Genomic DNA, 23929 nt, shown 5'->3' on the forward strand with positions numbered 1-23929 from the left:
AGGTTAGACATGTCTGGCTTGTTAATCCCACTTATACCCCTTGTTTACTTTCAAAAAGATTTTTATAAAATGTTATCCATTTACTACCAATGCAGAATTGAACCTATACATTTAACCTCAGCAATAGGTTTCTACAGTAATAATTGACAAGACATATATCATATCAGTCCTGAAACTTCCCATTGCAAAAAAAAAAAAAAACATGTTTTCTAGCAAATGGAAACATTTGCGGCATCAATGCATTTGCAAGACATCTAAATACCTTAGTGTATTAAACAAGGGGGTCTGAGTGTGTTCAATAGACAATACATGTCCCACCCCATGCACCACAAGCCAGCAGGGGTGGTCCAACACCTTTTTCCAGGATGCTATATATTTATCTTCAACAGATACAGTGCCCAGTGTCTATGTTATTGTTGGTTGCATACAGCTAACAGTCCTGTGCTGCTTGTGAAATCTCCAATGTATTTTTCACTGATTCTCTAACAAACATTTTACACACTAACACAAGCCTTTACTATATGAAGGCAAACTATAAAAGGCACGTTCTCACAATCCTCTCGATGTTCTTAGAGATACGTTTCCATATACAGTACATAAGGCCTGTTTATTTTTGTTGCAAATATTATATCACGCTGTCTGTTAAATGGTCCACTCAGTTGTATACGTATCTATGAAAGCTGTAATGTGATTTTATCTGCACAAAGATTGTAATACAAAATATTGTGATAAAAAGGAAAAAAACTAAACAACACTGCACTCCATGTACTGTCGTTTTGATATCTGACATGTCGTTAATTTAATCTTCTAAAAACTGACATATACTACAGTACGAATGGGTATCGTGTTTTTTTGTTTGTTGTTTGTTTTTTTTTTTTTTTTTTTTTTTTTTTTTTTTTTTTTTTTTTTTGCTTCATGACTGATTCTTACGATTATTCATATAATGCCAATTAGGCGTAATATGGACATGCAGATTAGACTCGTTTTGACAACTTGTGTTTTTAATTATAGTGCTATGCATCCGATACAGCTGTACCACATAAAGGTTTCTCATGTGTTACTTGTTCTTCACCAGAGCCAAGGACAGCACTGAATATTTCGTTTTTCATTTTAAGCTACAATATATTAAACATTACGTTTATTCATTGACTTAAAAATCAAAATCGTCAATGAACAAGACATTTGTCTTTACTATACAATATGTTATCCATGTAGAATAGCCCTTCTTTCTTGACTTTCCATCGGTTACCACTCCCTGTGAAGACAACCCAAACATAAACTGTATTTTAAATAAATAAATAAATATGCTGTTTACAGGTTATAGATGCTCTGTATCTATCTACATAAAATAATAATAATAAAAAAAATCTTGTTTCAGTGATTAACCTTATTTTTACGAATAAAAAAAGAAAACAAGAGCTGAATTATTCTCGTTTACATACCTGCATTGGTGCTTCGTGTCTCATGATGTCGGTGGCTTTACTCTTCACACGATTCTGTAACAATGCTATTAATACTATACTTCCCAAATGCTCTTTCACTAGCTCCCGACCCTCTGCAAATCAGCACCAGAGCTGTCCCTTTCTCACAAGCCAAGCGAACACACGCAAACATCCACACACACACACATTTGCAACGCCCTTTGGGGTTTGTAGTCACTTTTCTAACATTTAAAGCAGGCCTTGTTCAAAAGCAAAGAGTTAAGAAACTACATTACTCAAGATGCACTGCACACATGGTCGGACAAGCAGCTGTCGGTGTTCTGAATGCTAGAATGCAATTGTATTTTTTGAAGACGCTTGCAATACAAAAAGTAAGAAGGAATATATATATATTATATATATATATCATATATAATATTTATCTATATATATATATATTATAAGATCTTATATATATATATCGAATATTTTAATGGTTAAGGTACTAGTACACTATAATGTTAGTGTATGCTAAAAATACTATGCACATTACTAGAAAGAAACCAAAACTTGCATTTTTTTTTTTAAAGCATTGCTACACCTTATTTAAATAATTATTTAAATAATGTAATTGACAATAAGAAATAGTGTGGTTTTATTTCCTTACCTTTCCGTAAAACTCTATTAATAGATGTAAAATGAAAAATAATGTGTGGATTTGCTGAACTTGGTAAACCAGTTGCACTTATGGTAAAAAAAATTTAAAAAACAAAACTCAAAAACGCCGCTGTTCCTAGTTTATGAAAATATGTCTTAGCTCCTCAACATTATTCCTACACCACTTTCAAATCAGATCTCGCTTGTTCCAGCTCGGCGCATAATTGTGAAGCAAAAACAAAGAAGAACACGTAGATGAATGAATGCAATGGTTACACCCTTTATCACCTCCTTTAAATTGATACTAACTGAATTTAATTATGAACACCTACGTACACGCAGCTTTATGCAATAATTGAAGCAGAAGCTTAGAATTATACAAATGCTAAAATAAACTTACATTCAGTCAAACTTTTTTTTTTTTTTTAATGTTTTCCAGGTGAAACGTTTGTCATTTAAGTTTGTTGTAGTGTTTCTAGTTAGCTCTGTTCAGTGTTTAACGCTTAGCGATGCTTCTCTTATAATTACAATCTCATTTTGAAACTCTTAATTCTAAACCTCTTTCCTATTTCCTGCTCACTAACCAACAGTCTGTTTTGTTTGACTGGCGTGATTAGAAAAAGTCACTGAAACCAGTCTATATGACTGTTCATTTTGTTTCTGCCTGGAACAAGTAGTTGACCTCAGGAACCACAGCAAAAGATACATATTTTAGTGGCGTTTCTACCAAAGATGACGGTTTGGCATTGGATAGTTAACTTGTTTAGACCATTTTCCCCCCCAAGAATACAGGACCACTTGGAAGTAATACAGAGCCAGGGGGATTACAGTCTGGGAAAAAACAAGTCTCAGATGGCCTGCCCACAGTCCAGCCGATATACTAGTAGAGGTTGACATTGTAAAATCTGTATGGACACTTGAACTGCGACTAAATCAACTTGTTCTATTTAACGTAGTTCTCATCTTATGAATTCAGCTGTTGTCAACCCCCAAATCTGATTTGCTGTTGTTTCCGCTGCAACAATTTGGTTATCCAATGTTTTTCCTAATGGACGAGCTTCTATTTTCATATGTTCAATCGACGCGTTCCATGCACCGCTCTCTCAATGTGTTTACACAAACTGAGAATGTGATGGCAATACCAAGAAAAAAAAAAGTACATAGCTAACCAGGGCAGAAGAATGAATTATAATCTGAAAGAGACTTCCCCTTTAAGAAGATCACCAAGGTGGTTAATGCAAAAATTTCAAGGCTATTGAGTAATAACAGACCTTATAATCATTGCCTTGGAGTCAAGCCAGAGAGACATGATAACCCTTTTTATAAAAGCTCTTTTTCATTGCAGTAGGGACTATTTCTATTAGCAGTACACACTTGTGAAACTATAATGTGATCCATGCGATTGAGTGCCTTTTCTCATTCAAATTCAGTTGCTGGAAAAAGTATTTCTTGTCTGTTTACAATATGAGCAACACATTGAGCATTGATAAGACACTCCATTTGATTTCTGTGCTTTATTTTATTATTTTAGTCTTGTATATCCCAGATTAGGTTAAGCTTTAAAAAAAAAAAAAAAAACAGACTCCATCCGGAAAAGCCATCTGTTATTGCAAACTAGAGCCACCATTCTCATTAACAGTATAGTAAATTAAAACAAACAAATATATCAAGTACATTGTGTGCCCTGAAAGAATATTATTAGTGAGGGCCTATGAAAGAAAACATGAACACTAAAAAAGAACAGATTGTAAATCAAAATCCAGCATTTGAGTTGTTCCTGCGGTGTTTGGATCTAGTTATTTACAGAGATTTGATGTAATCTTTCACATGTGTTTTTCACTTATTATTGTACTGAAGTATGTTTACAGCCAATTATTCTTACCTTAAAGGATTTTACAATCCATTTTCTTAACTTTTATAAATATTAGAAGCATTTGTAATTGCCCCTTTCTATTGTATTGAAAGGCTATATATATATTATTATAGATATTTGGGATATCTGCATATTTCAAATATGTCAAACAGCTTATTAAGCAGAAACAAAAGTTTTATCATCCCTCTGAGATCACAGCTGTATGAAAAGCCAGTCACTCCCTACATGGGAGTATTTCAGGCCACGTGCCAGGCAACAGAACTACAAAGTCAGGGCAATACATAGGCAAAAATTCTTATGCCATACCTAATTCTTGATGGCAGCTTTAGATTCATGAATAAAGAAATTAAATACCTGCACAATAAATAACCCCAAAATAAATAACTGTATTTGTCAAAACACCATGCCAACAGGTCAAATCAATGTTTCGATCTACGAGATATCTTCATCTCAAAAAAACTGAGAATTCAGAAAGAATTCAGAAAGGAGATATCAACAAAAGATTTGAATTGAACGACTTTTTATTGCTTTTGACAGAGGGCATGCCCATGAGGAACATAATATATTTGGCCCATAGCCTTGTCCACTGGATCTCTATAGCCACCCTATGTGCTGGCTGAACTGTGATGTAATGATTGTTGATTGATGACAACTATAGCCAGTGGGCAGGACAAGTGGCACTCTGGGCCACCTTCCCCACGCTCCATGTGCTGGCTGACTGTGATGCAATGATTTTAAATTTAATAGCAGTTATAGACAGCAGGCAAGACAAGTGGCAGTGGGCCATGACCCCCTGCCCCATGTGCTTGCTGACTGTGATGTAATGGCTATTGATAGATAACAGTTGTAGCCACCGGGAATGCAAGAGGCACCCTGGACAAGGCATGCTGCAAGGTAAAGGCAGGGGAGGAGGAGGACCAAGCAAAGAAACAACAGGGAGGTGTAGGTGAAAGGGCAATTTATAGGAACAGTTTGATTACGTGTGATTGATTAGAGGGAGGATCCTCCTTTCAGAAACATGACATAGTTTCCAATGAGTATGGATCTCTATAATGGCAAGAACATTCTGTAATTGTACTTGTGGTATTTTTGGTATCTTGCGTGAATGTATGCTTGCTGTCTCTTAGAATGTCCTGAGCGTTAATCACAAACATGACAAGCAGTCTGATTTTAGTCTGATCATTTTATTCTAGTCCCTACAGTACTGGCAGTTCTGAAAATATTAAATAAAGATCCCTCTCTGACCTTAAAAAATTCCCTTTTGCTTTGAATTCTCCTTTTCCAGCTGTCACAATTTTAATGGAATCCGACAGTAAGGACTTCAGGCATTTCGGGTGTGTTTAGAACTTAAAGAGGAAAATTGCTTTTTCACAGCGCACACGTTGTGCCTGGTATTCAACAGTCATTGTTATTAGTTTTATATATCTCATTCATAACTAGAAGGAAGTATTCAAACTGATAGTTACTGTACGTAAAATCTGAACAATTCCAGAACAACAACAACAAAAAAGAGAAAAAAAGAATGTCTGCATTACAGTCAATGCTTATCCATATCAATGCTGTACATAAAGTAGTTCATAAAACAACACTCATGCTGTTTTTTTTTTTGATTGGTAACAAAAAGTCCCAATATGTTTAAGTTTAAAATTAAACAGATGCTAAATTCCCCTTCTTAACAACATAAGAACATATGCAAGTTTACAACCGAGAGGCGGCCATTTGGCCCATCTTGCTTATTTAGTAGCTTATTGATCCCAGAATTTCATTAAGCAGCTTCTTGAAGGATCGCAGGGTGTCAGCTTCAACAACATTACAGGGGAGGGTCCTAGACTCTCACAATTCTCTGTGTAAAAAAGTGCCTCCTATTTTCTGTTCTGAATGCCCCTTTATCTAATCTCCATTTGTGACCCCTGGTCCTTGTTTCTTTTTTCAGATCGAAAAAGTCCCTTAGGTCGACATTGTCAATACTTTTTATAATTTTGAATGCTTGAATCAGACAGCCGCATAGTCTTCTTTGTTCAAGACTGAATAGATTAAATCTTTTTAGCCTGTCTGCAAGTGCCATGCCTTTTAAACCTGGAATAATTCTGATCGCTCCTCTTGTGAATGACCTGTGTGAATAATTCCTTTAAAAAATAAAATAAAAGAGATCCCAAGTGATGCTGACCTGGCAGCATCATTAATCAGAAGCTGACTTACCAGTGGAGTTCCTCCTCCCCCTCTCAGGGTCAGGATTCCCTGAAGTCAGTTTCTCCAGCTGTAAGTAACGCTACAGCCCAGATGAGCCCCTCACTGCTGCCTCACACTGCACGAGCAAGACAGCCTGCATTTCATAAAGCTCCTCTCCACCATGTTATGTTGGCTCTGTGATTCAAACTGAGGGCCTTCACATTGTATTAACATTAAGAAAGCATACTCATAATGTTTTGAATTATGTTTAACAACAAATCCTACTGCACCGAATGCATTTTTATTTTATTTTAAGCATTCACAAACAGTTCCTGTGCTCACTTTTACTTCCTTTCACACTTTCTGTCTACACTACAGTCTTGTTTCATCAAGGAATATTTTACACTAGACGTATTAATTGTATTCATGGAGCCTTATGTCGGTGTATCACTGTTGTATTAATGTGATTTGAGAGGACTATGACCTGGTATTCTATTTATGTCACTGCACCAGTATAAATACATTTTGGTTTACTGGTATATGATGCTTGATATAATGCTTGATAGAAAATCCCATGTTGCTTGACCAAGGTCTTGCAGTTAATCCAAAGACCTAAATTGAATTACTCCTCAGTATTTTATGGTCACACATCCATTATACTACATGTCATCTATGTTATTAGCTTCACTAGAACTGATTGGTATTCCCAGCCTCATACAACAGACCTGCTGATTATGATGTCATTTGAATTTCAAAGAGGCAACCTTCTCAATATCATCATTGAGATCAGATAGCTTCTGCAAGCTGTTTCTTTGATTTCCCCTGTCAATTCTTCCATACAGTACATGCAAGCCTACTTTTACTGATTTAGCATTCACAGTTTAGTTTGCATTTAATGTGACATTTTAATAAAGGAGTTTGTGGTGTTGTAATTATTATTTGAAAACCTGCAGCACAAAAAGAAACACACAGAACAGATGTCCCCAGTATGATATAACGGATTAAGGTAGTATGTCTAAACATCAGCTTGTTCCAGATCTTAATTCATACTTATTCTGGAGTTTTGATGTTTTTAGATCACAATAACTGCTGAAATCTAATAACAGCACAGCTGTGAATCACAGTGCACACTGTACACCTCTATTGCAAAATACAGCAAACCACACCATGAACCAGTAGTCTCCAAACACTGTTACCATGTCTTTATTCTCCCTGTGTTTATCTTTTAAAGACAAACATCATAAACCCTAATAATGGCCATGCAACAAATGTGTCTTAAAAGACAGACAGTGGTCCCCTGGACAGATTCGGTTGCAAACTGGTATCCATCTACTTAAGACCATGTGCCTCTATAATTAGGGGATCTGACTAACAGAGTTTTTTATTTTTTACAGGTAATGAGTAAGAACAAAGATTGAAGGGTCTGAAGAATGTAAGAACTGCGGTTAGGCCACTCCCTAGGTTGACTTGTGCATGTTAATTTAGCTGGTCCAATATACTGAAAGATATAAATGCCACTATCTCTTATCCTCTTTAATTCCCTGCTGTTTGCAGTGTTATGGTATATTATAAATAATGGAAACTATCTTGTTTGTCTAAAAGAAATGATAATTATGAATATAAAGTATAGCATAATCAGGTAATGAGGCAAAAAAAACTTCTTATTTTGTTTTATCATTTAGGACAGGTAGTGCAGTATATACAAGTAATGCTTTTATGGTTGCACAAGTCTAATTTTAATATTTTGTAAAAATCAGTTACAAATCTTTTTTTTTTTTTTGCTTCTGTTGTAAGGCTCTCTTTGTACCTCCATCACTGACTGGGAAAGGTCATTAAATATCCAGCAGCTCAAATCCAGCTGCAGTTTCTAGTACCAGCACAATCTTATTCTACTGGGAAATCAAGAGATTAAATGATATGTGCCTCATTAAAGTTTCATGTGTTTAAAATGTATTTAGCTGTGGAGATTAGGCTGTCTGACATTCATGTTCATTATTTAATCAAAAAGGACAAAAACAACTACAAAACAATCAAGAGCAAGATTATGTAAGTAAGAACTTTCAGCCTGGTTGGTTACTGGCTAGATTCCTATCCTCAAATTTAATGGATAGCAGTGGCTGTGTGCAACTTCATTTCAATCTCTTCCAAAGACCCATCATTAGATATTTAGAAGTGAAAGAAGGAAGTTTCTCGCAGAATATGATGACTGTAGAGGATTGTGAATTTAAGATGTACCCTAACTAAAACACTGTAGACTGGCTGATGCAGTACAGTAGGTTCACCTACTTGCATAATTTACAAATTAACCTGATTTCTAAACAGATCAAAAATATAAAACTGATGTACATTTACAGCACATTTTAGAATATTATAGTACTAAATAATGTTGGTAGGACTACATTAGCCAAACCAATGCAAACTGCCACCTGCTTTTCTGAGAATACAAACACAGCACACATTCAGTGCAATGGCAGTTAGAAAATACCTAAGTTTACAATGTACAGCATAAAATATGGGGACTCAATCAGGTCATGGCAGTCAAGCCCACAGATACCGTATGTGCAACATTGTGAAAAGCAGTGGTCTTAATTAATCGTAAGCATATACATCTGTCTATATTTACATTGTTCAGCTCACTGCCAAAGAAAAGGCATGTATTGAACAGTAGCCAAGTACTGGGCGGGACTTGATTGATGATTTTGATGTAATTTCCGGCGGGTCAGAGGGCGAGTGGAGTCGGAAGAAGATTAGGTGGGTTGCTTTTTGGTTTACGGTACGTGACAAGCAAGGGTTAAGTAAGAATGGAGTGATTTTACATTTTTCATTAACATATTTTAAAAAAACAAAACTACAACTTGCCTGTAGACATATTTTTGAAAAACACTACGAAATCCAAGGAAAATATACGTTTATTTTTAATGTTGGGCTAGTACAGCTACGGTTTATATAAATATAGAAACGAAAAAGTTACTAGTATCTGTCTAAAACGTTTATTTCTGTCGTGTTATTTTCAAATATTTTTTCGTTTTGAGTTGCAGTTTCCAACCTTTGAACGTCAGCCTCACATTCTTGAAAATACTGTTGAATGACAGGGATACAGCGACATCTGGCGTGATGTTGTTTGCTGTACGGTACAATTACTATATATATTTTTACAAACATTACAACATTATTGATTCGCGACGCACAGACAAGTTCACTCTATATATATATATAATATATATATCTATATATTATATATATATATATTATATATATATATATATATTTAGGTAAATAATAGTATAGTATATGCTATATTGGTACATATTCATTACCATTACAAAATAAAAATTAAACAAATAACATTGTGTAAAGTAAGAATTACTAACCCTTTAAACTTACCTTTTTTAAAAAAAAATGATTTGGCTTTATCAAAGGATTTGACAGCTTGTCATTACAATCACACCCTTTTTGTTCAGATCTGTATTTTGCTACACTTCTTAACAGATCAATTTCAACAGCTTAATACCTCCTCAGTTGGATTTCATAACATTGATGTTTCCACCAGCATGTCATCAAAATCAACATTGTATTGCATGCTAATTAGTTGAATAACATTGAAATAAACGCCAGTACTTGTGGGTACCGCTGTGTAAATAAGGTAGTGTGTATAATGCTTTGCTTGACAATAAAAATAATAATAATAAAACAATGTTTTAGCAAACAGCACATGCGGACTGATTCTTCACTAAAGAAGATCTGTGCAGTAAGTTTGCTGACCACACCTGTATGTTTGCGGACAACTAGTAGCAAATGCTGAGCCGTGTGTGCTAAAGTGACTATTTAAACTGTTACTTAAACCCAATACAAATCTAAAGGTTCTGTGTCATACTACAAAGTCGATACTTAAAATAAAGGCCCAGGCTTTTGCAAGAAGAAAGAAATTCCTGTGATCGCCCTGATTATGAAGTGTGTTTCCATTATGAACAGATAATTTGGTTTGTTTATTATGAGTGTTTTTGTCTCATCCATGTGGTTATTGAATAAATAAGAATGTTTTAATATTAATAATCAAATAAATAATACTATAGTCATAATCTAAATAGATGTTTGCATAAATCCATGCTACATAAATATTCAAATTCTAAAATGTTTAGATAAAAAATACAGGACATATGTTTATTTACGTTTAAAAAGGTAGAGGGGTCCCTGAGTGGCTCACCTGGTAAAAGCAGAGCCACGTGGTATGCGGGGTGAGTCATACACCGCAGGTTTGTGTCCTGCCTGTGCAAAGTCACTGGTCTTCACTGGAGATTCTGAAGGGAGTGTTGCATTGGCTTAAGCCGGCCTGTGGGTTAGGGAGGAAAAACTGTCAGGGACTACCCTGTCAGTCAGGCACCCAGTGAGCTCAGAGCAGACACCGGCACGGCTGGCCCTTGTCCTCCAGAGGCCAGTAGCTCGCAGACATCTACTCTCAAGTTCCTGGGTATAAAAGAGGAAGCTGGCTCGGTCATGGGATCTGAAGACGCTCACTGATCCTTTGGATCGCTTGTGTTGTATGGGGAATTGCTGCTGTGAGGAGAAAAAAATAATTCAAATTGGGGAGAAAATTGGGGGCACACTAAATAAAAAATACAAAATGTACTAACAGATTTTTTTTTTTTTTTAAAGTTTTGGTAGACTGACAGTGAACCAACTTTGTGGAATATTATGGAGGATGATATAGACATGCTTCTTCTGGACGAGCCCACAAGGTTTTTACTGAGTCATGAGCCAGATCGCCGCTTGAGCATGTTAATAGGTGGAACATTTACTAGTGTCTATGGATTATGGGCAATGTTTGTATTACCTGGATTCCGGAAAGTGCCATTTATGTTAAAGGTACTTAAATCTTGGTATTGTACTGTTAGAGTATTCTAATCTTATCTAACATTTTAAACAGTACTTTATGTTGTATTGGTAAAACCTCCCATTGTGACTACCATTGATAAAAGCAGTCTTCTGTATTCTATAAGGTGTGGTTTTCTACAGAGTCTTTACATTACGATTATAGCTCTCCACTGTGCTATTTCATGCCAGCTAAATGATTGACTACCAAAGCTGTGACTGTTGAGTAGATATCAGGACCAAGGCCCTATTTACTGAAGGAAAATAATACATATTTTTAATTAAAGTATGTTCAACCATTTTGTCTGCCAAAAATATCTAACAGGATTAGTCAGGATTCCAGCCAATTTTACCAGTCAATACATTTTTCTTCCTGTAAGTCATTAATGTAATTGACTGTGGTAAGCTCTTAAGATATCATAACAAAGAGGTCAGCCTGTAATGAGTATTGGTATATCAATTCTTCTGTTGGTAAGCCAGATCGCTGCATGCATTTCATGGTTTGGGATGTTGGTAAGCGTGCACTTTGTTTTGTATTTGTAATTTGGTAAAGAATAAATAATCATTAGTTAATAGGTTACTATTTGACTGAAGAGGTAAATTACTTAAAACTATCAATGCTGTATAGGTACCATTTGTACCTTCAAGTAAGGTACAGACTCGGAATGTAATGAAACTTCTGGAGGGACGCAAAGGAAAGCTGGCTGATCTTGGATCTGGGGATGGAAGGCTGGTAAGTCCTTACACCAGACTATAGCACTCTTCTTTGGCTTTAATGCAGACTTAATGTCTATGCAATAATATGCATCACAGAGATAAGTGATGCCAGATTAAAATGTCTGTGGTTCCTGAACGTCTGTGAGCTTAAAAACAACCACAACATTTTAATATTGAGCAAGTGGTCACTGCAGTGCATGTCAGTGCTGTTGAAGCCCAAAGCAGTTGCACACTTTATTTATTTTTTTTTTTTAATACTGTTAGAAAAAATGGATATAAAATAGAACACTTCACCTGTTTAGAACTTCAGCCTGCCAGTATATTTCTATCAGATCTGTAACTGTTTAATACCTACTGTTCTCCCTCAGGTGTGTTTTTGATGCGAGATATCAACATACCTAAAACAAAAAGGGGTCTGATTCAGTAACTTGTGCCGTACACACATATAGAATTCCAATCTCTCTGGTCTTGAATCATTAACGGAGAAATATACTTAATGTGAAGTTATTTGCATTCAGATATGTATGTTGTATAGTGTATTGAATTAGATGATCTTATACCACAGTGAACTATGCACACAATGTGTATTTTTTCTGAGTATAACAAATGCACCAGCAAACAATTTTTTCCACAAATATGAGTTCATGGTGTTGGTATAAGACCATCCAATTTATCGGGTGAAACTGTTGTGATGATTTATAAGGACATCCGATTTATAGTATTAAAAAAAAAGTTCCAGTGATTTTGTAGTTTTTAGAGAACAAGACTGAAGAATACCAGCAGGAAATGTACTGTATTTATTAAAGCAATTACTCATTACTAACAAGATACGTTTTCCATGTTCCTCTTTCCATAAAAGGTAACTCAGTAGAGCATAAAGCTAAACCAGGCATATTTTATGAAGTGAACAATTTTGTCTTTGTAGAAGAGCTGCTAAAATATAATCAAAGACTAGGGTACGCAATATATTTGAAAACTTTAGAAGGCAAAAAGGTGATTTTGACTGTTTTACGTGAAAATTTTACTTTTTCTTCTTTTGCTTAAAAAATTAATTATACCAGAAACACTACTCACATTGTAGGGTTCATTGCAGACTTGTAGGACTCGAGTGCGGAACTCCAACTCAAGACGCATTTTTCTTGACTCGGACTCTGACTGCGTACCACTTTCTGATAATACCCGGGCCACGTGTTGGTATGTGTACCACATTCTGACACTAAAAGTGAAAATCAACGTCCACAAACTTGAACTTGAAGCTTATCTATAAACTTCAGGTACATTCAAACAGTATTCCAGTTCCAAAAGAAAAGAAGATTTTACAGACAAGTTGAAACAGTATTGCAATTAGAGGAATCTAGCTAGAAAAAATAAATTGAAATATATTTTTTTGTATTTTTATTTTTTATTATTTGTGCATTTTTCCTGAGGGATATCAGACCACGTCCGTTAGGCAAACTGTTCCCCCAATATTACCACTAGTTTAATGAAAATTAATTTGAGTTTGTTTCAAGGACTCAGACTCGAGACTTGAAGTCAAGGACTTGTGACTCGGACTCAGACTCTGACCCGGACCCTGATGACTCAGATTTGGACTTGAATGACAGGGACTCGAACTCGGACCCTGATGACTCGGACTCGTGACTCAGATTTGGACTCGAATGACAGGGACTCAGACTCGTACTCAAGGTTTGAGGACTCGACTACAAGTCTGGTTCATTGATAAAAATAATACTGTTTAAACCAAAAAGGTTATACCAGTGTGCTTCCCCCAAATTATTCCATGATACAGTACTTTGCTTACAGAATTGAAATTTGCATATACAAATCTCCCTACCTCACCCCTGCATGTAGTATTTTATAGAAATATATATAATCTACACAACCTTAATGGGTGCAGCATGTTGTATTTGTAGACACATCTAAAATAAGTGTGTTTTTGTAATTATCAAGTATATTTGGAATTTCTGTTCTTATCAAAATAAAAGCAGGTTACAGTGCTCGCTCATTACAAGGTGGACTTTATACTGTGGAACACTTCACAAGACAGTATGCTTCTCCAGTCGCCATTAAATATATACGGCAGTATAATTTCTGATTTTGTTGTATGTGGTTTTTTTTTTTTGTTTTTTTGTTTTGCTAGGTCATTAGTGCCGCGTCCATGGGGTTTCAAAGCACAGGTTTTGAGATAAACTCTATTCTCTTAGCCTAGCCTATGCCAGAATTCAAGCGAGGTGGAAGAGAATTCCATCTAGTGAAGCCAACTTTGTCAACAAGGACTTTTGGAGGGTACTGATTATACTAACTAGTTTTTTATTCATATTTGTAGTTGAATTATAAAGTCTTGCCAGTTTAAATTCTCCCCTTATTAAAGTTCATTATAGTTAGTTTGCATGCTAAATTGGCACTTTACTGTGCCTTTCCCATGCTTATACTGTACATTCACCTGCTGGTACATAACCATGTTTGTTTTTTGTTTTTTTAGCATACATTGCCATACATACTTACCTGTGATTTACCATTCTTTAAAAACCAACTGAAAATCGTGATTTGAAAATAAGTGTTCCTGAATTACTTGTGTGATGCCCCAGTACTGTACCAAATTGGTGTTGAACATGGTGGATAACATTAACTAACAAATACACAACCAACAGAAAATCACATGCTGTACCAGTGACCAAAGAGAAAAAGTAATGTAACACGTGGTTAATGAATGGAGTAGGGTGGCACATTTCACCTCTGAAGACCTGGGCTTGACTGTAGTCACAAGTGAAACAAGTTTGATTTTAATCTGGCTCTTATTTTAGTCCCTGACACACTAATCATATTTGGTAACTTTGTTGGCAACCTAACAAAGAAATCGCCAGTATTACTCCTGTACCCCCAAAACGTATGTGAAGCCCTCCCACGTGCAATTTGTAGAACCTCAAATATCAGTCATTTATTACACCATATAAACTGAACTTTTCTTGTCCTTCTAGACAGATCTGTCAAGATACAATAATGTGACGGCTTTTCTGTCGCCAAGTACGGTAAGCTACGTGTTGTCGACTATATTTATAAAACAGCTAAATGGTAACAACATGGAACAGCAATACATTTACTGTCATAGTGCTTTATGAATATGAAAAAAAGTAGAACTAGATTACTTTCGATGGGACTGTAGTGAAGACTTTATTACGTGGTAATGATTTACCTGTGAATTCAAACTTGGGCTCAAACACACTACTTAATGTTCTGTACAGTATCAGTTCATATGTTTAGTACATTGTTCAAACATAATAGTGTACTGCATATTATTATTATTATCGTGAAACTTGCTTGTGATCATTTTGAACAGCCTTAAAGAAAATGTCTTTCTTGCCAAAACCACAAGCTGTTGAGGAAAAAAAGAAAGCATATAAAAAATAGAAGTAGATGAAGTGATGTTACCTCAGAGTTATTAATGTTGCCTTAAAGAGTAAGTAGCATCCCCATGTGTTGCTACAACTGTTTAAATAACATACCTGTAATTTTTCTTTTTATTTTTAACATTGGCAGCGTTTACGTGCACAAGTCATGACAGTTTTCCTCACTACCTGTTTGCCGTACTTTTCAGGAAATGTGTTGCTATGCAGTTCTGATTTAGGGACAAAAATCGGCCTTACAGTTACAGATTATGCAATTTGGTGTCATTTAGGGGAGGGGATATTTGAATGTAGGGAAAGAACGACTCTGACTATAGTGAGGAGTGCTTCATGCATTACCTTTCCAACGCACGCACGCACACAATTATATAAAATATAATTTCTACTAAGTGCAGAATTCAGGTCAAATGAAAACAACGTTTTGATAGATGAGGTAGTAAAACACTGTTCCGTTTTGTCTGGACCAAAATCTCTATCACTTGTAGAAAGAAAAACAATCTGGAATTCCATAACAAATAAAATATTCACTCTTGGTGTGTAGCATCGCAGTGCCGCCAATGGCAAGACTTGAGAGGCACCATAAAAAAAAAAGCTGTGCAATTAAAAAAAGTGTCTTCCTCAACTGGAGGAAGTAAACCTCTGAGATCTCCTTTAAACCTAATGGAGGAAAAAATTCTTAATGCCCTGGACCCTCGGAGTATCAATGGCATCTCCGGAGTCGAATCGCCAGTAATGGCATGTTCTAGTAAGTACAGTTTATTCATGAATTTTATATATATATATATCACCAGACATGTCTTCCCAGCTCTTCTGCAGCAATTCCCAGATATGTAGAGCACTTGTGGGTAGCTTTGCTTTTATTCTTATGTCCAGTTCGACCCATACAAGTTCTATGGGATTGAGGTCTGGAAACTGGGAAGGCCAGGTCATTAGATTGAGTTGTCCTTCACTTTCCTTCTTCGCCAGATAGTTCTTGCACAACTTTGAGGTGTGTTTCGGGTCATTGTCTTGCTGAAGAATGAAGGACTGCCCAAGTAGCTGTAATCCTGATGGAATGGCATGCCTCTTAAGTAAGCTATGATAGCCATGCTGGTTGAGCTTTCTATGGACTTGGTAAAGGTTACCAACTCTGTCACCAGCAAAGCAACCCCAGACCATGACACTGCCTCCTCCATGCTTGACAGTGGGAACCGCACATGCAGAACTCATGCACTCACCCTCTCTGCGTCTTACAAATACTCGGCGGTTGGATCCAGATATTTCAAATTTTGACTCATCAGACCATAAGACCGACTTCCACTCCTCAAACGTCGAGTTTCTGTGTTTTTTGGCCCAGGCAAATCTCTTCCTCCTATTCTGCACTCTTAACAATAGTTTCTTTGCAGCAATTCTTCCAGTTAGACCAGCTTCACACAATCTCCTCTGAACAGTTGATGTTGAAACATCTGTACTTCTAGTAGCATTTAGCTGAGCTTGTATTTCAGGGGCAGTTAATCACCGGTTTCTCAGACTTGTGACTTGAATGAACTTGTTCTTTGATTCTGAGGTCACCCTTGGCCTTTCTGACCTTGTTCGGTACTCATGAGTGCCAGTTTCTTCAAATCGTTTGATGGTCTTGGCCACAGCAGTTACAGACACTTGCAAAGTTCTTGCGATTTGTCTTAAAGATTGACCTACATTTCTTAAAGTAATTACAGACTGTCTTTTTTCTTTGCTTAAATAAGCGTATTTTGCCATTTTTTGCACCCTTACATTCAGGAATGACAAACTTGTGCCTATGCTACCTATAATTATAGTAATCATGGACCCTCACCTGTTAACAATAATTGGTGACAAAAGTGTTAATTAGGTAACATGCTAGTTAACTCAGAGAACATCTAACAAAGACACTTTCATACTTAGGCCAGTGTTCTAACACCGTGTTATACACAGTTCAGACTTTTAACTGATTTGGGCTTCAGACTGAAATCCCCTTGCTTTGGGTGACCATTTCATTGAAATTGACAAGAGTTACATTTTAATTTAAAAATTACATTTTTGAATGCAATTCACTTATGATTATCAGCTTATATAAGTACACATATCATATAATGAAATATTAAGTGTTTATAGACAAGTTTATGCAGTTAAAAGCATAGATAATCATGAAAAACCTGGTTTCAAGCAGGTGTACTCAAACTTTTGACTGGTACTGTGTGTGTGTATGTATGTATGTATATATATATTATATTAGTAGTGGGCTAGTATTAGTAGATAAATGTCATTTTTAAATTTCAAATCCCCGTGATTGTGTCAGCAATGTTAATACAAGTCCTGACCTTACAAACAAAGGTAATGCATATTAATAAGTGATCTAGGCAAACAGTAGCATATGGCAGATGTAGTCAACAGCTAAATGTATGAATTGATCTGTTTCAGGAAACCATGACAAATCCACTCCACATCCTCAGGCTGAAGGAGAAGCGCTGAACACAACTGTCATCTTCCTCAGCAATTAGGATGCTATTGATCCTATCAATTTAAATAGTGATCGAGTTGACATGTGCATTGCGGTCAATAGGCTCGCCTATGATTCAAATTTTGAGGAAAGAAATCTGAATGCAGAATCAGAAGCCAGTGTCTTTCTAAAATTGAGTCACATATGGCTACTCACGGTAATCTGTTTAGGGATATGGTCAACAAACTAACATTAATGTCTGCTTCCGTAAATTATTTTGTCAAGTGCACTTCCACAGCTAGCAGTGAAGACAAATGCTTATCCACCGACTAGGAGTGGGAAGTATCCTTAACATCCGCTAAATCAGTGGCTGATAATAAAAAAATGAAACCTGCAACTCTGAAGCGGAGAACACAGGGCAAATGCAGAAATACATTCCAAAAGACACATGTTAGAGTAATCTCTCCCAAAATAACATAGGAAGAATCCTTCGGATAGGCCTTTATTATATTAACAAAAAAAAAAAAAAAAAAAGTTGCAGAGTTGAATCAGTGTTATTGTTTGACTGCATTTGTTATTTTTTTTTGTATGCATCTGTAAAATTAGCATGCAATATAAATAATTAATACAACTAAGTTGTTTTTGTTTTTTTTCACTAAATCAAATATTACTTTCCACTTTATTGTCCGTATGTTTAGTTTCCATATTCAAACAATGTAGTCTATATATAATCATAAAATGATATAGCCTCCTATTCCATCAAATGAATCACTGTTGTTTCTTTGGAATGACACACTTATTTTAGAATGTAGATACAAGTATTACCCATTGGTATACATCACAGTCCTATCATGTAGAGAAGAAAGTGTTAATGTGTTGTCGTCTTCTCTCTCTCCCCCCTTCTGTAGATGGTTCCCCTTTTATTTCACCGTCACTGTTGTAGATTAAGATTAAGAGTCACTCTCTGAGTCAAAAGATTCTTTCTGTGCGATATTATGTAAAGTGCAACAGGCTGCTATGATTTTGCAGTACATTTGTGGATCATACTGAAGAGATCCACCCGACTTATCAAGACAGCGAAAGTGCATCTTCAGTAATCCAATCGTTCACTCAATGACCGTTCTTGATGCTACATGTGCTGCATTAAATCTCTCCTCTGCTGCTCCATTTGGATGGCTCGTTGGCATGATCAAACAGGATTGCAAGGGATAACCGCTGTCTCCTATAACATAATTACATTCATATTTAAAGTCCAGTATGTTATTATTATTACTTCCATTTAGCGGATGATAGCAATGCCAGTCCCACACAACAGTGAACACTACAATGTATAGATAAAATAAACAACAATTAAAAATTACAATTACCCAGTAAGAAGGCATCAGGACAGTTATCACCTTCAAAATATGGACACAGTGCACTTCGATCCCAAATGAAGGCATCACGTGTAGATCCCGGAAAGCTGGCGAACACATTAGTAATTATATAGTCGTGTTGACACACTATCTGTGTGTTAATAGCATGCCAACCCTTTCTATTAATGAACACATTACCATTATTAGATGGTGCCCTTATGGCTATATGCAAGCAATCGATTGCCCCTAAAATATTAGGCATGCCTGCAATATTGTAAAATCCCTGCTTTATAGAATTGTGCTCCCTTGCATTAAGCGGGAAGGAGATGTAAGTAGATATTCTAGATAATAAATCTATAATCTAGCAATCTATTAATCGGAGCAGTGGATTGGCTTCTCATTGTTTTACATTGAATATCTGGCTCAAGATCCCTGTATAATTCCAATATTTTGCCTCAGCTCAAGCAGAACCTCTTTTTTGTTTCTTCATTTGTAAGTCTCATATAATACATTCTGTCTCGGAAGTGTCGTTTTCATCCCTGGCTGTGACCAGTCATAACAGCGGCGATGTACTGTCCCTATGAAACAAACTGATGCTTGGAAAAAGATGTGTAGCGGCAAATATGTGGTGGATTTCATAGAAGTTATTTATCGGTCATATAACAGTAGTTAATTTAGCGCAATTTTAATTAATGAATCGCTAAGCAACTGTCGGCAGTGGGCGTGTCAATTATGTTTAATAGGTACACTTTAAGAATGCATGGATGAGTTTACGGTAATTAACGATCCACGTTGGCACACCAACAGGTTCAAAATTAGCAAACAATGAATCATTTTCGGTCATTAATTTTCTAATGCGTATTGTGGCGTTGTCTGTGAAAATGCAATAATGAATAGGGCCCAAAAGCTGTTTCAACCCATGCTGTTTGGACACATTGCTTTTTACACTGAGAGGCGCTTGCAGCAAAAGATATTGAACCAAATCTTCAGTGTTTTGAACACAGCGGTAACACTTGTTCATTTTATGAAATCCAGAGAAACAAACTCCAGATGTTCTGCTGCACTTTGTGAGGAAGTGGGCGCAGAGCACAATTCCTGCTCATGCATACAGAGTTAAGATGGCTATCTCGAGGCAGAATGCTTAGTTGTATATTTAATCGCAAGGAAGAGTTACATGTACTTTCTTAGCTGTTAATTGCTTAATTGACAATGTGGGTGTGGCAGACTGGCGAGTGGATAGAGGCCCATAGACAGTCTGCAGTTCAAAAAATACTAATTTTATTATAAATACACAAAATAAACATGCACAAGGGCAAAATAAAGGGATTTAAACACAAATAAAGCAATACAAAAAAAACAAACTTACAAAAACAAGGTTTCTAGGCTGGGCAATGCCTTCACTGGATTCAGACTTTCAAAAATACACACAGCAAACCACCAACCTGCTTCCTCAACTCCCTCCTCCCAAATAAGAAGCAGAGGCCTCCTTTTATGTCAGGTGGCTGGGCGCTGATTGATTGTTAATTAACCTAATCAACTAATCAACCCCAGCCACCTGAACATAATAAACCCAGGCAGGTAGGGGAAATTAACCCCATCCCTGCCAATTTAAAAAGGGCAGAGCTTTGCTCTGCTACAGTGGGCAATAATCTTGTGGGCAATAATCTTCAGTGCATAGAGCAGCCATTTTGAAAAGAGCTTTTAAACATATTTAGTTTTCTTATAACACTTTTTACACTTATAACATACCAAGTTATAAGTGTAAAAAGCTGTCAAGATGTTAACAATGAAAAGAAAAATGACAGGTAAGTTATTTAAAGTTATTTAAAAAGTTGAAGCAACACGTGGGGACTTGTAACACTATATTTTTCAGAACCCCCCTACTTCCTCTTTAATGTTGACATTATTAATATCAATTTTAAAAGAACCCAGTAGGTGTGTTGACACCCTTCGAGACTATTTTTCATTTAGCATCTGTCCATCTAGTCATGTCCGGTTTAGCTTTGCAGCATTTGCATGTTAAAAAAAAAAAAAAAAAAAAAAAAAAGTCTTGCGATTGTGGTTTACGTTCTGTCCAATTTCTATGTGACTTTTTATCTTCTGGTCTGCAAATTGTGATGTTGTGAAAAACACACTGAAAATATGTAACTCATTAGTACAGCCCATATAAGTAAGTTTGCTGGAGCATGCAAAATTAGATGAGGTTTAAAGATATTTTTTTCTTGCCATTGCATATGCATTTGTTTAGCTAGGTTGTGCACATGCATACTATATACAATTTTGACTGGTCTACACATCAGCCCAGAACATTTTAGAGGGACATGGAGAATAATTGTAATCAAGCCCTTTTGTTATGTGAGTGTATGCAAGTGAATCGCTTGCCTTGCTGCTTTTTAAATTGACTTTAACTGGTGCCTATAGCATGAACAGTCAGTGGATAAACATAAAGTTATTCAATGTTAAGTACTTCACTTTACTTATAGTGTTGTGGTTTTTGATAGTTTTAAATGTAAAGTCAGTCAGCCAGAATGTACTGCAGAGGCAACACTTCCTATCCAAATTGCTAATGGCCAGGGGTTACTGTGTTGTGCACAGTTGTTTTAAAAATAATTCTGCTCTGATCAGCATTTGTAGCTTTACGTTTGTGGTGTGATGTAGCTGAATGTATTTATTTATTTTAAATATTTGTATTTACCCGTAATTGTGTCAAATACAGACCTACACACGTGGTGTTCTGTTTGATATTTTTTACAACCAAAACATTAAACTGGTTAAAAGGTTTATTTATTTATTTATAGATTTTTTGCAAATCAAGTCTCAGTATATTGATACATGGAGAGACCAGTGCACTTGTGCTGGGCACTGATAATATTAATATACTGTGTAATATAAATCAGAATAAAAACCACAATGAAGTAATTGTAATGTGTTTATTATAAAATTTGGAAAAATTCCAGGGCACAAATAATAAATGTGTTATTCCTACTTAAAAAAAAAAAAAATTATATAATATATATATATATATATATATATATATATATATATATATATATATATATATATATATATATATATATATATATTCTAGTCTAGTTCCTGAAGGGACTGTACAATTGAAGGGTTACTATGAGTAGGAAACAAAGTTGTCTTATTAAATATGACCTCTGATTGTGAAACAAAAACAGTTCTCACCTTTCTAGAACTAGTGGTTACAAGGTTTAAAAGCAGCCATGTTGTCGCTGTATATATTGAGGGTGCATTATCCCCTTTCTGCTCTTGGCAGCTTGCCTATACAGTTTTTCTGTTATATAAATAAATAAAGAAGTTATCAGCATTGTATAGTAATATACATGTTTTAAGAGCAATAATATTTTAACAATAGTAACCATTATATCACAGTAAACCAATAAATTCAACACCTGCATCTTTATATGGTATATCTAATGCTCTGTATGTCCCTAACGCTGTCTAAACTTATAACAGCATCTGCATAAATTGCAGATAACTATCTGGTTCTCTTTCATAGATGGAACCCCTGGAGGTAAAGCTAGAGTCAGAGCTACCAGACGATGCCAGAGTGATTGCATGTCGCTTCCCTTTCCCTCACTGGAAACCCACAAGCTCAGAAGGCACAGGACTGGATCAGGTTTGGGCATATGATGTGCAGAGTGTCCGGAAATGCCCTACACAAAATGAAAAGATTTAGGGATGTATTCAGAAAAGTGAAGTGTGTTATAGCAATTCGCTCATCTAGAAACTGTACCATGTTTAGCTACTGTATGACATTGTAAGTTGTCATCTACTAATAATGTTGCACACTTATTTTTGTATTAATTCAACTTTCAAATTATTAAGTAATCAAGACATAAATAAAAGCTTAAATAAAAAATCTCACCCCAAGGTTGCAATGTTACTGTCTCTTGTAAATACATAATAATTCATAATTTATGTCCCGTCTAATGGACACTAATAGAATAAATTCAATTCACTTCTGTTTGTGCCTATAGCTTTAGATGTTTCAGTGGGATTTTAACTAGCAGTTACTGTTTTTGCCGATTTGGACAGTGAATGATTACGTTCCTTCATTCACAAAGCTGTGACTCATGAATTAAAGAACGGTTACTCAAAGTATATATATATATTTTTTTTTTTCCAAATAAAATAAACCCTGACAGTCATGAAACTTCCTCTTTTAACAACACTCTAGAACACTGGTGCACAACTCAGGTCATGGAGGGCCGGTGTCCCTCCTGGATTTTGTTGTAACAATACCCTAAACTGGTTAATTGGGCCAATTAAGTTTCTAATAAGGTCCAATAAAGTACTTTAGGGTGCAGTTGGAATAAAAATCTGCAGGGACACCGGCCCTCCAGGACCGAGTTGTGCATCACTGCTGTAGAACATTTTTATGATTGTCAAACTATTTTCTTTATAGAAAGCATTCTCAATAATTCATGTTTGAAAGCTTTGTGCATATGGCCCGTTGTTTCATTTCTCAGTTCTGTTAGAAGCTAGGTAAAACTATCCTGTCCTATAACTCTTTTTTGAAATACAGTACCACTTTAATATCCAGTATGTGGTCTTTGATAACCAGCAATCAATAAATATCAGGTTCATCCTGATCAGGCAAAATGTAAATGTCATCGTATTTCCCGCCACAGGCAGCTTCATCAACATCTGCAGCAGCAGGGTATTGGTAGTTACAGTAAATACTACATTCCTCATTTCCATAAATAGGGTCATCATCAGGTTGGCTGCAGGCAAAGAAATTGGTTTCAGGAGGATCACCCTGTGTGTAGTTCTCTATAGGATTTCCACTCTGCACAAATGCTGTTTCACGCTGCGTATACTGCTCACAGGGCTGTTTAGTAGAGATGGGGAACCCAATGGTAACATTTTCATAATGTCTGTGAGCTATGACATTAGTTGCCTGGGAACTAGCTGGAGAAGAGTTGTAAGCACCGAAAGTTTGCAGGGAAGAAGCATTGGGTGTGTCCTCCGGTGAATACTTGCATGAGAGGTTTTGA

At 36.0% G+C, this 23929-nt stretch overlaps 1 protein-coding gene and 1 pseudogene across 1 annotated transcript in view; one reads left to right on the forward strand and one right to left on the reverse strand.

Moving 5' to 3' along the window:
• LOC121300850 (ras-related protein Rab-3C) overlaps positions 1–1575 on the reverse strand; it is a 41722-nt gene extending 40147 nt beyond the window's left edge. The window contains exon 1 of the mRNA XM_041229795.1: positions 1443–1575. Within this exon, the coding sequence (XP_041085729.1) occupies positions 1443–1466 (24 nt within the window). The 5' untranslated portion in view covers positions 1467–1575. The remainder of the gene's footprint in view (positions 1–1442) is intronic.
• A 7249-nt stretch (positions 1576–8824) lies between these two features.
• LOC121300860 lies at positions 8825–23174 on the forward strand (annotated as a pseudogene).
• Positions 23175–23929: the final 755 nt, after the last annotated feature.

This window comes from Polyodon spathula, chromosome 2 (assembly GCF_017654505.1).
Source record: "Polyodon spathula isolate WHYD16114869_AA chromosome 2, ASM1765450v1, whole genome shotgun sequence".
Lineage (NCBI taxonomy): Eukaryota > Metazoa > Chordata > Actinopteri > Acipenseriformes > Polyodontidae > Polyodon > Polyodon spathula.